Here is a 19,045-nt window from a genome sequence, read left to right as displayed (position 1 = left end):
TCTGCACAGCACAGCGAAACAAGAAATTCAGTCAAACATGCAGACTTCCAACAGTCAATATGACATTTGTGTTAACACGGAAGGTAAACTGAATGTAAAAGTAATTCATTATGTAAATACCTGTGTAATAATAGCACAATTATTTAATTACATTGGAATAGTTTAGCAAAATGAAAATAACTCTAGACTTCTAAGGGTTAGACAGTCTCAGAACTGTGTATTGTTTCTCAAATCTCATGCAAAGGGTTGAATTAAAAATTCTAGCTTAATTTCAACTGTGTAATACACAGAGCACCACCTAAGGGAAAACACTATGCACTCTGTAAGCATGTCTGAGACATTTATCTGTTACCCACACCTTTACCCCTAAGTCCTGCACACCACCCACAGTTTAAAGGCACGGACACACATTTGATTGCACAGCATCTTGCACAATGGGCTGGTCAGCAATGCAAACAAACATGGTCCATACCCTTGCACCTGCAGGGAGTGATTCGGGCACTCAGTAAAACCCAAGGAGTTCTTTCTAACCCCAGAAGAGCAAGACCGAAAGAAACGAGAGAGAGAGAGCGAGAGAGAGAGAGAGAGAGAGAGAGAGAGAGAGAGAGAGAAAGAGAGAAAGAGAGAGAGGTAAAGTGTTCATGAGGTACAGACACCTACATTCAGTCTGATGAGAATATGCTTTAGGAGGCAGCAGTGCTGTTGGTGAGATGATTTTATTGACTGAGCGCGGTGGGAAATGGGAGCAGATGGATAAGGAGAAAAGGGTAAGACACAGCGGTCAGCTAGAGTTACTTCACCACTATATAATCTAGCTGAGGGCTCAACTCTGAAAGGGTACAATGCAAATTTGCGACAGCGGTCAAAATGCATCGATCTGTCATTCACTTAATTGATTTTTTTTAAGTACAAGAACTTGAAGTGACAAATCAAATGTACACAATTTCCTCCCTCACGCCAAATATAATCAATCAGCTGAGAATGAGAACATTTCATGACTCAAGTTTGCTTCTTTAGTTTTGCACTGGAGCTATGAAGCTAGTGTACATAACAAGTGATTGAAGTTTATAGCCATCACTATATCAACACCTGCCCAAACCACACTGAGTTGTTAAGCTGAGGTCAATTAGACTTCCTTTTGTGATTTCTGGCACAAGATGACATATTTTTATATATACATACAGACAAAAGTACACTGTATATCTAAAAACAGCATAAGCAGACATTTAGAACCCTGAATTGTACTTGTACTTTTGTCAATTTTTCACTGAACTATCAGAACTTAGATCTGAATATAAGCCAATTGATCAATCAAGGTAAATACAACGACTTTTACTTAATAGCAGAATCTGACATGCAGGAATCATCCTGAAAGTTGGTAATATCAGGACATCCCTGGAGGTTATATCTGATCATGCTGGAATTCCATTCACACGGGGCAAATGACAACTAAGGATGCGCATGAGTGCTTGTCTAATCGTCTGAGATACCAGTATTTGAATACGGAAATAACTATTCAAGCATTTGTTACGTTTCATTACAGGAAATATACATGCTATAATCATTTCAATACAGTGAAATGATCATATTGTATTTTAGCTGGGCTGTAAAACATAAAGTTTTGCTTGTATTTAGAAGTACTTCAGTGTGTTATATTAATGGTTGCTACTGAAAAATGCAAGTCCCTTAAGGTATAGCTCATTGCAAAGGACAGGCTAATAAGGATATTACTGTAAAGGCAGAGATAGAGCATCCAGCTCTGTTGCTGCTTTTTCACTAATTAGGCTAACTACTCTCTATGCTTGGTACGTCCAGATAAAGAAAGGACAAAATAGCAACTAGACACATTGTCCATTGAGGAGAAAATACCTCATGCAGAAGATAATGAGTCCTGATCAGCATCAAACTTTGGGCCAGTTTGCTGTAGTATTAGCTCATTTGCTCATCTGAAGAGGCAGCCTGCGTTACTCATCCGACATGACAATGAAAAATTTCCCTTGGCTATTTATGACTATTAAAACCAGCTTTCAAATGTATTATTTTTTTAGCCACCTATGCTAGGGATGTTATGATATACATGTTAATATTCTATTTTTTTTCGATACTGGGGTTGCGAGACGTCATAAGGGGAATGGTTTCTATAGTTCAATTTAACACTATCCATGACAGTCCTTAATTAGGCTGCCTTGGGCGAAAGTTAGCTTCTTATTCGCCAGCTTCTTGTTCGAATGACCCAAATGGTGTTACAATCTGACACCCGAGGAAAATTCAAATATGAAGCTGACTTCAGCTTTGGCTATCTTGGATGGCTGATTAGCCAAGCTGTTTGTAATGATGAGCGGAGAAAACTAACATTAGCTGGAAAGAGCGATGTGAACTCATCTGAACTCATTTGCCGGTGTGAGGACTCCATACAAGCACTGTGCAGGTATCAAGCACTCATGCTAATATCTGAACCATGCTAACTCCTTTGTGAAAACTTTTTTTTGTGAAAAATGACACAGTTAGTGTAACTTCAGCAGGTATTTCTCCACACATGATTCAAACAGCCGACAAGCACCGATTCTGAACAGGCCAAACAAGTCCACAGGGATATTTATAGCTTCTAATAGCTAGTCAGCTGTAGAGAGTCCTGGATTCTGTAGTCTGCTGGGAGTGATTACACCATGTTAGAAAATCCCTCTCTCACTCACTTCAGCCAGAAGTCCCACACTTTCTATACTAAAACACTAGACCTGGCTAAAAATGAAAAGCACAGTCAGATTAATACTGAGATGTAGCCTTACAGTTCATACATTTATATTATTATTATTTTATATTTATATTATTTACATTATATTTATTATTATGAACTGTGATAACACACGTTTGCCAAACAGATGTGCAACATGTAATATACCTCTTGCACTTTTGTTTATATCATTTTTATTTTATTTATGTATTATTTATTTATTTTATACATTCTACGAAAATGACTTATGCAACCTATCCCCTTCATTTTCAGAATTACCATACAGGAATGAATGAATGAATAAATGAATGAATAAATAAATGAATGAATAAATAAATAAATCTGTATCATATCGTGATGCAAAAACGACAATACATATCGCATTGTGAAAGTTATGCATTATTGCAACCCTACCTAACATCAAAAAAACGTAAGTCTACTGCTCTATGTTAATTCCAGCTTTTAAAAATGTTGGTTTACTTTTTTCTTTGCTGTAGTTAACCTAGTATACTTTCAAGAACTCTTATGGATACTCAAATATGAAAACTGGTCAGAATGCACATCCCAAGTGACGACCCCTTGTAAGGCTGGATATAGTTAGATATCCTTGTATGTCTGTAAGCTATATTTGATATGTATGTATAGTTGTATACAGCTGTGATATGTCAAATTTCCCTACTAAATGAAAAAGAGTTAAACAAAAAAGCAATTCAAAGTCAAATCATGCTTTGGAGCAGTACTATGCATTTTGACCACTGTGCTGCACACATAGATGGCATAACCATAAAAAATAACCTTCTGTGTCTGTGCATAGGACCCTCATTGCTCATCTTGCCAGAGACTCCTGATGTCTTTGTAATTTTCTGTGATAGGCTGTAAACTAGTACAACGGTATACTGGTATACAGTGCCTAACTCTTCATTAGATCTAAACAGGTCACTCGTGAAGGAGTCCCTCTCTCAGGGTTTATCAGAGAGCAATAAAGGTCCAGCACAGTGAATGTATGTCACACAGGACGTAATTTAGCTAAATCGTTTGCTTAGAAAGAGCATGCTGACTTTCTCTCCATCTCTCGCAAGCAACCATGTGGAGGCAAAGAAGCGCACTGGCCAATTCATTTCCCTTTCCCTCTCGCTGACACTGGGACGACTGCAGAGAACAGAATTTAATTTGACTCTTGCCTTAGGTGGCATGTTGAAAGTCAGTCTTTTTACATCCTGTAGCCAATGTCTTTTTTTCCCCCTCCCTCTCTTTCTTTCCTTCCATGATCACGTTGCTATAAGGTGACCCACAAAATGACAGTACAATTGCTAGCAGGTCTTTCCCCCAAGGAGCTTAGCTTATTAGAGGGAGATGGAGTTTATTGAGGTTATTCCAGCAGCTCTAAATCGCCCTTCTGAGCCCCCTTTGCACTGTAGTATCACATGTGCAGTGGTGTGTTAGTTGTAAGGGTTAGCACTAACAACATGAATATCATTGATGACAGCACCATAGTGTAGGAAATACAACAGCAATACCACAAAATCAAAATGAACCACACATCTAATTCACCTTGACATTCATTCCAGTGACTTGCATAAGATTGAAATGGAAATACAGTAGACTTTTAATATTGCTGTTCATTTTATACTAAGGGTGTAACAATTTTCAGTGTTACAGTATTGAAAAAATCGATACTTCATTGAAATGAGATGGTCTTTCATTCACTGTCTTTTGTTGCCAAAGCTCAAAACTAGACATGTGGGTGCATTCTATCAAATTTTAATTTATAGAATTTTATAATTTTTGGGCTTTCAACTAATCACTACTGTTTCTGGCATTGGCATGACAAGAACTAAGATGACAGATCAGTAAATGCTAGCTTTTCTAAAATTCTCAGCATTTTAGCATTTGATCTGTTGTCTTTGTAATATTTTCCTTTAATTATAGAGTTTAAATAATTCTGTTTTTATTCACATTTTGCATGACATCCCAAGGTTTTTGGAAATGGGGTTGTACAACTGCTAAAATGATCTAAATAAATCGTCCAATTACCCATCATTAGGAACATGGCCAATTATGATTGTGCACCCCTAGTACAAAGCATAGCACTTCAAGATATTCTATCCATTGTTTGTGCCATGAACAAAAAGGCAACATTTTAAAAAAAAATTATGTCCACTGGGTTTAGTTTTGGATGCATTCTGGTGTTGTTTATTCACGTTGAGTGTTGGTGTGTAAAGGGCTGAGGTCAAATAGAACAGTTTTAATTATGTTTGAAGACATTTTTAACACATAAAATGTCATATCGAACTTGAAAATGTATGTATTATTATATCCCTATTTTATACATGTATCATAAGAGGCAAATACCTCCACAAACAACAAGACGTGAGGGTAAAGGCTACTGGTGGTTTTGGACTAAGTGATGTCCAAGGAGTCTCATTGTGCTTAAGCACAAACACTAGTATTCAATGAGAGGGTCCTGAACACAAGTGCTTTCTGAAGCGTGTGCCATTTTTCCACCATTTCTTATGCAAGCACTCGAGTTCAAATCAGCCGAAAAATCTCCACTCTCGGTGAGAGCTGCAAGGAGTCCTGGGCTGATTCATGCACAGCAACACACCCCACCACAGATGCGCACACACACACCACTGCGCTGCGTGGCAATGGAGGCTACATGGTACAGTCTGTTTTTCCACTCATAGGAAAAAAAAACTGTAGTTTGTGTACTATAAAGGGAAACGGCTAAAAGCATTTTAGGATGAGCTCTCACAGACCATTTGCAAAACAAAATTTGCAGGCTCTTGGTAGCAAAATGTGTGTTGATAATAGGAGTCCATACAAATTCCAAATGAGCAGGCCCAACTGATTCCCTCAAAAACATCACACAGCCTCCATTCCCAGCAAACCACCAACTTCATTTATTTCCATAAATAACTTGTATACAATCCAGTCATGCAAAGCACAGGATGGGACCGTAGAGGGTGTCGTGCTTTACCTGAGTGACGATCCTTTTGGGGTAGCGACTCCGTATCCCTTAGAGTCCAGGTTTCCGCCCACCTTCATGGTGTCGCAGGGTTTGCGCTGTTCGATGTACTCGTTCATGGTGGACTCCAGCAGGTAGGCGTACTTCCCTTTCGACTTCCTCACCCTCACCACTCCTTCATCTGTGGTCTTTACAAACACTGAGGGGTCTGCTGACTTCATGTAAGACCACATCTTCTCAAACACAGCAATCTTTGACCTCTGTGGAAGACAAGCATAACATAAAGGAAGGAGCTTTTTACACACAGGAAAAAGGCTGTAGACATTTTACAGCTACACATTGTTAGGGAGGCAGCAGCTTCGGTTTAATTAAGCCTGGCGATCAAAGTCTATTATAAACAAATCATACCCCATTTAAATATTTTAACATTTATCAAAACACAAGCGCTTAATTTGTGCCAGAGCTCAGCTCTAGCACCTCTAAGTTTGAGCCACCTGTGTTCCAGGACCTCCAGCTGTGTTGCGAGACCTCCACATTTGCATAAAATATGTATTTTTTTATTGTACAAACAAATTAAAAAATAAAAGCCTGTAATACAAAGTGGCAAAACACTAGACACCACTGGCACCATATGCAAGCTGAAATGAAAATGAGTCTCTGTAGAAAAGTAAAAAAATGAAGAATGTGACACATACACACTAAAAATATATAATGCAGGTGACAATATCAACCATGTTTGTGACATATTGTGATGTAATTTGTCATGATGGCAAAAATACAGTTACACTGCCCACCTACAGTCTTTTATTTTAAATTTAGTATAGGCTTTTTAAGGCCTGACGAGATGCATGAAAATTACTTTCAATTAATAGAAAATGACACTGTAATTTGCTTGTTTACTCATTATTGCTCTTGTTATACCACCCCACCTCCTAGCATCTAATGTTAACCTGGAAATTTAAGTTTTTTACAATTAATGATTATATATTGTTGCAGATTCTGAAGGATTCATTTGAAAATGTTTAGCATGGATGAAATGCATTATAAATACGAGGGACATATATTCAGTGTTTCTCACAGATTTGGAATATACTTTGGTGCCTAGGCAGAGAGCGTAGGGACACTGACTCTAAAGCTTAAATAATAACAAAATTTTTTTTTACAATGATTTCACTCAGCTATTACAAATAAACACTGTTTTACAACTCATTTACAAGACTATGTAGGTATGCCAGTTACATACAAATACTGATAACACTTTTATTTACAGGCTTTATTTGGCATCTTTCTGTCTTATTTGATCATTAGTGATGTATTTTTCACTACAGCCTACCAGCTGTTTTTATCCACTCTGGCAGGAGAATAACAGTGAACTGAAGTGTTTATGACTCACAGAAGTATCTAGAATCGTTGGCAAATGGGGTTAAACACGTTGAAAACGAAGACACATGTTGGATTCTTTTTTCTTTTCTTTCTTTCACTCGAATATCGACCACTGAAATGACCAACATCTACTACACTAAGATAAAGTCATTTCTTATGACAGTATTTCATGAAAAGTTTCAGCTAACTTAATGCCTGTAAAGTGCTGCTCTGTGTTTTTGCACACATCAGAGTACCTGAGCTATGAGTCTCCTCCTCCTCATGTAGCTTATCATTAAGAATACTAATCTCTTAAGGACATATTATATGACTCACTAGTGTAACTGCAACCAGTTGCAGTTCTTTGGAACTAGTTACATGTAGTAGCTAGCTAATTTATGCTGCTCACTCTCTTTCTGTCTCCTTCACTCACTCTCAGTCTGCCCTTCCCTCAACCTGAATTGTGCTAAAAAAATTACACATCAGGGTTGGACTTCCAGACTGTAATTACGTCGACATTAAACGCATTCATTTTGTTGTCTTTCAGTAACTGCACTCAAATATTTCAGTTTTGTTCCATCAACAATTGAATTTTATGCTGATGACAAAGTCAAATGACAAAGTCCTTTTATGCTGACTCTGCTCTGTTTGATTGAATGGTAAACATGTGGCATCACTGAATTTAGTTCATACAATGATTTATTTTGAGTTTTCAAATTCAAACCACACTGCCACTGTGTATAACTCTGTTACTGGTACCAAATTTTAGTGTTTCAGTGAGACATGGGAGTACATTTGAGCTAAAAACTATATGAGGGGCCCGATAAAAACTTTACATCCAGAGAGTGATTGTACCTCCACTACTGTCTGTGACGTTAAAAGTCCTCCGTACTCCAATATCTAAAATACCCCTCACTAGAGCCCTGCTAGTAGCAACCATGAGCTCCAGCACCTTGTGACTTACAAATATAGCATTGCAAAACATTTCTGAATTACAGTCTTTACAACCCGTTGACCCCCTCACCCTGAAGAACTCTTTGGTGGAGCCGGCGTCCAGCGTGCCATAAGCGATCTCCGTCTGCTTGGCCAGGTCTTCAGCGCTCTCTATAGGAGACACCATTCTCTCCACTGTGAGGAAGGCCGCCAGGTTAGCCGTGTAGGAGGAAATGATGATGAGGGTGAAGAACCACCAGACACCACCCACGATGCGGCCTGAGAGGGACCTGCATGGAAAACAAACACGCACACACATGAAGACGTGCAAATAATATTAGAATCTGAATCCTTCAAGAAATAAGAGAAATCCTGTTTTATAGGTTAAGTTTTCTCGTAAGTTCTGCATAACTGAGTTGTTCAGATATAAACATTCAGAGTGGTTTGATATAAAATGTACGATCTAGAGAAGTTTACTAAGCCGAATTGTTCCCAGTGGTGGTGATATGAACCAGATGTTTGAATGGCTTAATCATGCTACCTTATATGATAGTTTTGAGATAAGGTTTTGGCCTAAAACACATATTGTTTTAAAAATATATTCATAGTGTAGGGCAATATAAGGCAAAATGTTTTCAAATTTTCATTTAGCACTACATTACCTTTATCAATATTACATATAAAAACCCCAGACACATTTAGATTATATGCTATACTGTTCATTTTGGATAGCACATATATAATAAATATTTTTGTGTTGTAGACATGTAAGCCCTGGTTCCTATCACCACCACTGTAGAGAAAATCAGAGTTGGCAAGTTTCTTTAAAATGCACCATTTCACATCAGACCACTCTGAATGACTTTGTTTACATCTCAATGATTGAATTATGCATAACTTTTGAAACCTCGCCTTTAATACACCATCAGGATGCATAATTCTTAGCAGGTTAACTGGATACTGCAACAGACAGTAGTATGTAAATAAGCCCTTTAACCCTTTAATGCCATGTCTACTCTTCTGTTTAATAGCACGTTTGTTACATTTATTTTGGTATGATTTACATGATCTTACAAAGCTGAAAATTCTATTTTTTATTTTACGTCAACCATTTTGAACAAGAATCTAATTCTACTTCTAAGAATCCACTTCACACTTGAAGTCACCTTTTATTGCTACAGTGAAGAACCAAATGAATAATAAGACCTTAGTAATGTGAATTCTGTTCTGAATGTCTGCTTAGAAATTACTGTCATGCATCCAGCAATTAAGACAGCATCATACTTCTTATATACAGTGATAGAAAACACAATAGCAGACAGAAAGCTCCAATTACATATGCTTTTTATTATTCCCAATGCGCACATCTTTCTGCAACTCAGGGGACAGTTGAGTTAAAGTGGATACTGCTGAATGTATAACCCTTTGTTAAGAATATGGAACAATACATACATAACATGATCTCTCAGCAGCCTAAAAGGATGGAAATAAAGAAGTTAAAGTCTACAGATTTAGTCACAATGTGAAGGCTCATTGCTAAATATTTCCAGCATTAGCTAAGCTAGCAAACAGTGAATCAGCTATTGAGGCTGTCACCATTTTCTGTTTTATCTGTTTTCTTTCAGGGGGCTCATCAGAGCTCTGTCGTTCACCCACAGCTGTCTGAGGAACCTCAGTTTTGCTGTATTATGTAGTTGAACATGTAAAAATCACACCATGAACTGAGCATCACATCACAGCAGTTACATGCACTTAGGATAGTTGTTAAGACTATAAAGATAGCAATGACCAAATATCACAACTATAACACTAAAGGATGAACACCATCATGCCTGCAATGACAAAAAATGTAACATAAAATGCTTTTAAACAGGGCAACTTTAAAAACTGTAGATAAAACTTAAATGAACTGTAGATTAAAAAATACATGCAAATTAAGAAAAATCAACGAAACCACATTCAGTGCTGTGAAGCTTCACTCTGGTCACTACAATATTTAGAGCCAGAATGGTCAAGACTGTCCAAAGTATGTTTCCCTGTATGCCTTAGTTACAAATAATACCTAATCACTGTGAAATCTGATGTTTACATCTGCTAAGCTATGATTGGTTTATCAGTGTTTCAGAGTCATGTTTTAGTGTAAAGTGGGGGCAGGCTTAGACCCGGACGGAGCAATGACTGACAAACTCCTCAGCCAAACAGGGTATTCCCAGGGAGCGCGGCATACAAAACGCACTCACAGAAAGCTTGGTAAAATGATGTGCTCTGTGATCAAATTCCTCACACATGACAGAATATTTTGGTACATTTTGGTACATATACAGCAATGTCGTATATTGTCCATATTAGGCATCCCTAGAATACAGCTCAGACACTAGAGCACCTGGTACTTTTTCACTCCATCCACATCTCCGGAAAGCTACACCCCACATACCTCCGCCTGCTTCCAGCTGATGTTTACACTGCTCAGATGCATTGTGTGCGATACACTGCTCTATATGTGCTCAGCTCTTACCTCTCACTAAAATGTGTTTAACCGAGATAAGACCTATCACAATAGAACCCTGCAACCACTCATTAATCTCACTTTCAGAACGGTGCCGGTATGTTTAATGAACATATGCATATTAATTGCCTGGGATTAATCGAACCAGGAGCGTTTAGCCTCCACTGTAATTGCAGTTTGCAGGGAAAAAATGATTGGTGTCTAAATCCCTCAGGAGCTTTATCTCTCCCAAGTGTATGTAGATCATACACAACTAATGTGTGTATGTGTGTGTGTGTGTGTGTGTGTGTGTGCATGTGAATGCAGGTGTGTATGTGTGTGTCACAATATCTGAGTGCATCAACAATAGAGGCGCAGCAACTGCAACAGAAAAGCAACAGGAGCTTGAAAGGTTACTGGCGGAACAGGTCTGATAAAACGCAAAAACAAAAACAAAGCATAATCACTTAAGCTGAAACGAGCGTGATGAAAGGATGACAAGGTTGAAACAAACCGAAAACAAAGGGAGCGGTGCGAAACGAAGGCTCTGAATGAGCTGACTTTCAGAGGGCAAAATAATAATAATAATAAAATGGTGAAAAACAGTAAAAAGCAGGGGTGTAAAAACACATCATTGAAACAGGATGCACTGATTTGAAGGTGGTGATTCATCTGTATCAATTTTGGAAAATTACAATCAAATGTATTATCAAAGTAAAGCTTATTATTCAGTAACTACAGGACTTGAATGCTGGTTGAGCTATTCATAGGCATATATATGTGTGTGTGTGTGTGTGTGTGTGTATTACTTTTTTTTAGCAAACCTCAGTGACAGTGTACAGGATGGTACATATGCCAGTGAATAAATATTAATCTTCAAGCTGAGTATGATGAGCAAAGCTTTTTTAGGATGAACGTGAACATTTTTCAACTTAATCAGTGACATTCCACATCGGAAAAATATGTGTTCCATGGCAGAACAAGCATGCCAGCGGAATCTGCATCCTGCTGTAGAATCCACTGTCTGAATGCAAGTGTAGCTCCACTGGTCTTTATCATTTCACCTTAAACACATGCCTGTATGATGATTATGACTGAGATAGTTAACACATTTTAGCATATTAACTTTCACTCAAAAACAGATGTACATGCTATCACCTCCATGTTTGACTGCTGGTAAGATGTTCTTATTGTGGAATGCTGTGTTAGCTCTACACAAAATGTAACAGGACCCCTGTCTTCCAAAAGGTTCCACTTTCAATTCATCAAAAGGTTTGAATGTCATCAAGGTGTTTTTTGGCAAACATAGGATGAGCCTTCTTGTTCCTTTTGGTGAGCACTGTTTTTTGCCTTGCAAATGGCTAACGGCAGCGGTGGAATCACGAATGCTGACCTTATCTGAGATGAACGAGACCTGCAGTTACTTAGGTGTTCATTAGGGTTCTTTTGTGACTTGCTGAACGTTTTCTCCATCAGGAATTAATAGCTCTCACTGTGATTCACTGATCCCAATGATCCCAACTACTTACTTTTTCACACAGGGCCAGACAGTGTTGGATAACATTTTTTTCCTTCAATAAATGTAATGATCATTTGAAAAACTGTGTTTTGTGTTTATTCAAGTTGTCTGTCTTATATTAGATTTTGTTTGAAAATCTGAAATAAGGGTAACAAAACAGAAAAACAGAAGAAAGCAAACACTTTTTTACAGCATTGCATGACAGTGACAACAGCAGTGAGACATAAAGCTCCAGTTTCAGACTGCTCGCACCCCTGGCCAATCTGTAATGCATGAATCAAAGGTTGTGGTATTTTTTAACTTTTCAGCCACACCTGCGAGGCAGACCTAATCCCCTGGTACCTCTGCAGTTCAGACTGACATATGTGATTGGTTTAAAACACTGAGGGAGTCCTGGAGGACTGTACCTGCAGGAACATAAACAAACCCCGCAGTTAGCGGCTGCTCTGGCTAATCCTGCCCCTCTCTGCTGGAGCCATGGCTGAGGTGAGTGGTGACAGCGTGAAGTCTCCGTTCACAGGGCCCGGCCAGCGGGCTCCATTCAGGCCCATGCAAAAAATTTGTGAATGAACAATTCTTACGCTTTGTCCATTTCCCCTCAATGAGCCGCCACTGTGATGCTAACATCCCGTCCCTGACCCTTTATGGGGTAACTGATTTGTGCCAAACAGACCGTTCTGCATGTATTTGCTGCACTGCTGAGCCACTGCTGCGAAATGTAGCTTTGCTGAGAGTGCTGAGCTTTTACTGCCAGCAGCTATGAAGCTATAAAGCTGCAATAAATTCATGATTTATATTGATATAGCTACATCAATATCAATATTCTGAATATCAATGTTCAGACTGACACAACTGCTTGATAATGGTAATCAGCAGAGCACATGTGCTGAGTCAAATGTTATCAAGTCTAGAGTTACTGTCATTTTGCTCTGTTTGCTGTTTAAATGTATCCCCATAATTATCAACCTGAATACATAGTTCATTACAATTATATTAACATAATGAATTACACAACTTATATTTATGCCTGCATTTGATTTACATTCCACAAGTTTGAATAAAAAATTCCAACCATTTTCTGCTTGTTTTGATGTCAAACAATGAAAAAATATAGCAAAAATGTAGAAAAGAATTTTTACTTTTCACAAAACGAGCCTGTACACATCACCAATAACTTTTCATCAAATTCAAATGATAAAATCTACTTACAAAATTACACTTACAAACACAAATTTAGTACCCTTTGAAAGTTTAGAATCTGCAGTTTGGTCTAGTGAGCCAATGACAGCTTCTAGTTAACTTCTAATTATAAACTACATACTGTATTACATACAGTCATATGCAAAAGTCTGGGCGCCCTGGTCAGATTCCATGTTTTGTAGATTTTCTAAGTGAAAATAAGTGAACCTCTACAGAGAACACACTCCAGCACACTATAATACACTGTAACACTGTTATTTATTGGCAGGCTTTCACAATAATTAATTAAATAATGCTGGAACACTGAGGACAAAATGTTAATGTTGTTTACTGACATTGCCAGATAAAAATGTTAAGTCATACTTTTGCAAATGTAAGCAAAGTTAAAATATTTGTTCAAAGTGTATTTGCATTTAAAAAATAGAAATGAAAAGCTGAAATTGAATTACTGGCTACTGAGTTGCAGTACTTTTATGGCTGTAATGTAAAAATACAGGAAATTACTGTTTTTTAAAATACAGCTTATTGCTGTAAGTGTACAGCAGAATGCAGCTACAGTACACTGCACTATAAAGTTGCTTTTTTACTGTTATTTACTGTTAACATGGTACAGTAAATTACTGTGAAAGTAATGCATCCAGTAGACAGTAATTTACTACAATTTTACAGTAACCTTTTTCACAGTGTACTGTTAAGTTGCTGAATTTATAATATGGAAAAATCATAAAACATACACTGTGGCCTGTGCAGTTGAAGTTATTGACCATTTTTATATTTTTTGTTTAATTTTTAATATGTTAAACTCAGCAAATATTGTAATTATAATATAAATTGTGCAGTAAAAATTTGCAGAAAAATGCCACATTTAAGTTTGTTCCCTGTAGAGGATACATTAAACTTTGAATAAAACATGTCATTTTATCTGAGTTATTCAAACTTTTGCATATACATGTACAGTCTTGCCATGGTTATTGTAATTTGTAGAGTTGCCTTAGCATAGTAATCTGACATATATTGAGATACAGGAAGGAGAATTAAAGTAGGTCAAGAGTGACCTGGAAAAGATTCCCATAGAGTCAGTAGTGAGCTGTGTATGTGTGGTCATGTGTGGGAGGTAGTTACATGCTCACAGCAATGTCCTTCAATCCTGCCTCTCTTTCCATACTACAGTTTAGAGCAGCTCATTACTGAAACACTGCACTGAACTGCACACAGGCTACATGACTCCATGCAATTCAGTGTTCAAGTCACTGAAATATTCATGTCAGTCCCAGTATTAGTGAGAGACTGTACACATGGACATTACTGGACTTCCAGCTTAAATCATAACCATGGGATGTGTTCTACAAAACCCAGACAAAACTTAACTGACAACAACACTGAGGGTCTGATTAATCAGTGAACCACTAATCAGCAAACGGTTGCTTCTCATTTATATACACTTTTGTGAAAAAGTCCACGACCAGCCTTTCGTTTATTCAATTTCCAGTCAAGCCATTACATACAAGTTGTTTTTTTGTGCCAGAAAACAGCAGGAACCGTAAATTTAACAGAAAATAACATAAATCAATGTTTAATTTGTCCACTCTTTACTTCTGAGCACCCAACTGCTGCTTGGTAACAAATGAGTTACAGCTATTTCCTCTCAACAAAAAGTGTCACTGACATTACGTTCCCCTTCATAGAAACATTCATATTCAAGACATGTCTGAGGAGATATAAATTAATCCACTGGAACTTCTTAGGAAAATAAGTTAAAAAATAGTTTCTACAACTGTTTAAAAGTTCCAAGTTAAAAAAAAAAAGATTAAAAGATACAGAGAAAATGGGATTTCCAATAACCGTGCAAGACCTGTTAGACCACCAAAACTGTCACTATCCGATAAACAGGAGAGTAGAGGAAATCAAGCACTTTTGCTCTGATCTTAAAAAAAGTGTTTCCTGTCGATTCTTCCACTGTGAGAAGACATCTCAGCCCTATGAGTCTGAAAGGACATGTAGCTGTCAAGAAGACTAAGACATTAAGAAAAAGAGATACACAAAAAAGAAGAAACTTTGCACCAGAACACTGAAACTGGACATCTGACACGTAATGATATATCAACTGATGAATTTAACCCCTTAAAATCCCAGGATTATTACACACTAAGGCTTATAATTCAGGGATTTCAACAGTAAACTGGCTGAACTATTCTTAGCTCACAGAAGCATGTAATAAAAGTTCGGGCCCGCCAGTGGGCCCTGGCCATTTAGGAGCTTTAAATTTGTAATTGGGATACTTGGATCGTAAGAACCAGAAAATGCTTCTGAACTTTGGATGTGTGGAAAAATATCCCTGCAGACTTTTTGGAAAAACTGAAAGCAAGTCTCCTGAAAAGAATGGAAGAAGCAATAAAGGCAAAGAACACTTAAAAAGCTAAATACTAAAAAAGCTGACATATTTCGTTCTTGAGGCTTCTGTGTAGTTTTCTGTTAAATCTCAGTTTTCAGGGCTCCCGAGCGGTGCAACTGTGTTGGCCCTGTCAATAGGAGATTGTGAGTTTGATCCCTTGTGATACTACAGCCATTTGTGGCAGAGAGTCCAAGAGAGCACAACTGGCTCCGCTCTCTCTCTGGGTGGGTAGAATGGCCCCCTGTGTTCCTCACATCACCCAGTGTGATGCTAGCCAACGCAGGCGTCGGTTAGCTGATTTAACAGAACTGGCGGTTGGAGCTTTCCTCCAAAGGCATTCAGCTGTCCAATGACTTTGCATTAGCAGCAGTTTGAAAAGATGTGGTGGCGCTTCACAGGTCTCGGAGGAAGCCTGTGCTAGCTAGTCCTAACAAGTGGGTGGAATTGGATACGTCTAAATTGGGGAGAAAAATTTAAAAAGAAAATCTGTTTTTCAGCTTTTTTTCCTGATGCTGAAAAATGAATATGTGTAGGTTTTTTACATTTTAAAAAGTTCACACTTTTACATCACACTTACAAAATTATTCTTTTTAGTACCACCCATCGAGAGGTTCTTTAGGAACCCAAAAGTGATTCTTTTATCCAAAGAACCCTTTTAAGACTATACTCTCAAAAAAAAAGCAGATATGGTCTTGAAAGAAGGGAGCACAAGGTTATATTCGCACATATGGACTCTGTATTCACTGCTGCTCTTTCAATAGTATTATAATAAGTATTATAATAGATGTGACAATATGCATGCTATTAAATCGGAATTCAAATGTGAGATTATACGACCCTGAAACTGTCGAATTCAGGACTTAATGGATCTTGCTCAAAGCAGAAAAAATCAGCTGGTGTCTAATTTCATTTGATTCCCCTAGACCCTCCTTCTCTACTCGATATAGTAATTTGCATGGCTAATGACTTTGGCAAGTATTAAAAAAATGGCTAATAATATCCATATTAGAGAGGAGCAAAAGTTACAGAGAAAAAAAAGTTAAAATGAGGAGGAAATTGAGTGTAATTAGGCAGGACTTTGCCCTTCTTCAAGCAACCACAAAACAGGCCAAGAATAGACTTTCAGTGGGCCATTATGGGGATTGACTGTGGGGACGACAGCTCAGAAGGCAGCTCAGAGAAGCCATATATATCCCAGTGTTGGGAAGAAACCAGGCAGAGAGACAGGACGAGCGAGAAAAGTGTGCACAGTGTGACGTGCTGATGAGAAAGGAAGGAGTGACTGATGATGACCTGAATCCAGCGTGACTTATTGCACATAATGCACTTTTCTAAAAGCACCCAGTGGCATCTGACAAGAGCAAAAGAAGAACGGTGGTCTGAAAACATTTCCTAAGAAGTCACCTCAGCAGCCTGACAATGATTTCAGCGAATGCCACTAATCAACTGAAAGCAAGCAAGAAAAATACCCTCACGCACACAATATACAGCTCATGCCTTTCAGTTCTTTGAAGAACATATCAGTCTCTTGCATAATAGCTTAAATATGACAGCAATGCAATGGCTTTACATGTTAATTTCACATCCTGCTTTGCTATATGCAGGGCTTATTTATAAGCTCCGATGCGCAATCCGAAGTAATGATGGTGGAAGTGCTGGAAAGAAGCCAAACCCTAAAGGTGTCATCATACTAGCGGTATGTCATCGCAGCACAGACTTGAGCAGCAGATATGTGGAGCAGGGCAGGAGGGAGAATATTTCAGCTCGGTGCTCTGATGTTGTTTGACAGCTTTGGCTGGTCAGATTTTAGGCAGTGTTACAGTGACACACTGAACCCATTCTTGGTCACACGTCACAATCTGCTGCTGTCTAAATGCTCACTGCTTTTTTCTGTAACAGGTTAATGATGTTTTGAGGCTACAGTAATTTGAGGCTGGGTAAATTTTTATGCCAATGATTGTAAGTCATAAGCTCATACACTAACTTAAACAACGAATGAAGACGAGTGGAGAACACTCTGGGTCTTCTAGGTCTTCAGAAAAGCTCTAATGATGTGTGGGATATACAAGTTCTGTAATCTTTCATTTATTTTTATTTAACAGTATCATCATGCTAATTGTAAATGCACTCAACAATTGAACAACAATCTGTGGTAACACTCTTCATTGATATGTTTTAAAAAGGTTAAAATCTTGAAATGACCTATGGAGAATTAGCCAATAAGATTTTTTTCTTCCATGTGGTATCTAGGTAGATACTGCCAAGCTCTTCCACTGATTAGGCCTTCAGGAACTGAACAAAAGTCCTTACATGTTTCATGAACCACCAACATAATTAAAAAAGTGGGACCAACTTTGTAAGAAAAAATGTCTCTAGGCCTTGTGTAAGTGCTAGATACGTCACTCACTACAAATATGAGCAGTACCCTAACCCAGTTTCAGTCAATTGTTAGAAATGGAAAGCAGTGGCAGCTCTATGCCAGGGTTCTTCACTGAGTCACCATAAAACTGCAAAATAAAAGGTAAAACATATTTTAATATCTGTTGCAAGCTTCAAATAAAACATACAATGACTTATACAAGCTACAAATGTCCATGTTAAATCTAGAACTGCCAAAAAAAAAAAAACTGCATGTGCACCAACATTAGCCACACACTATTAGAAACTAACATACTAACAGAGATTAGTATTATGACAGAGGTGATTTTTTCCTCATTCTTCATTCAGACCTGAAGACCTAGCTCTAATAGTCACGGTTTGCCACTTGTCCATATGTATACAAAACACTATTATGAGAATAATCAAACCACTGCCTTTATCTCTGCCTTGCTTAACATATTATCAGTGATATGCTTTGTTAATTCAGAACAGAATTTAGGTCATTAAGTGCTTACAGATGTTTTTGTTCATCATAGTAGCAATAAAAGGCAACAGATGTGTGAAGTGTTCTCCTACTCATCTGTTTTCTTGCTCTGAACAGTAGTTTGTAACACAAAATAAAAACCTAACTAGTCCTGTTATGTGTTTCTACCCATCAAAATAACTGAAACACCAGTGCTGAGAAATCATATCGTTAAAGTACTAGAATACATTAAAAGGCAGAAATATCTGCTTTTTGCATCAGCCTTAAGTTAAAAAAAAATAAGCTTGTGTTACCCCTTGAATGCAAGGACATCACATAACCTACATTAGTTTGTAGTAGTTAAAAAATCATTTACACTAATTACCGTAAATCTTAGGATTAATAACTGAAAAGTACCAAAATGAAAATTCCTTGCCAAAAGTGAAATTCAACACACCACTGGCCAAAAACTGAAAACAAAAACCAAAAGAAAGAATTAAATACATTTTTCTATGATTAATAAAACTGGCTTTCAATAAGAAAAAATGAGCTGACAAGATTTTTTTTTTAAAATAATTACATAAAATAAACTTAATAAAACTATTACAGCCTG

The 19,045-nt window shown here is 37.7% G+C and overlaps 1 protein-coding gene across 2 annotated transcripts in view; it reads right to left on the bottom strand.

Annotated features, from left to right (window-relative positions):
* The window catches only part of gria1a (glutamate receptor, ionotropic, AMPA 1a), a 128,459-nt gene that overhangs the window by 15,088 nt on the left and 94,326 nt on the right, over positions 1 to 19,045 (bottom strand). For both annotated transcript variants that reach the window (XM_036569002.1, XM_036569003.1), the window contains exons 12-13: positions 8,086 to 8,284; positions 5,712 to 5,959 (exon numbers count right to left, since the gene is read on the bottom strand). In XM_036569002.1, coding sequence (XP_036424895.1) covers positions 5,712 to 5,959; positions 8,086 to 8,284 — 447 coding nt within the window. The remainder of the gene's footprint in view (positions 1 to 5,711; positions 5,960 to 8,085; positions 8,285 to 19,045) is intronic.

This window comes from Colossoma macropomum, unplaced genomic scaffold (assembly GCF_904425465.1).
Source record: "Colossoma macropomum unplaced genomic scaffold, Colossoma_macropomum, whole genome shotgun sequence".
Taxonomy (NCBI): domain Eukaryota; kingdom Metazoa; phylum Chordata; class Actinopteri; order Characiformes; family Serrasalmidae; genus Colossoma; species Colossoma macropomum.
Note: the sequence above shows the minus strand (reverse complement) of the source record. Positions and strands in the feature narration are given on the sequence as shown.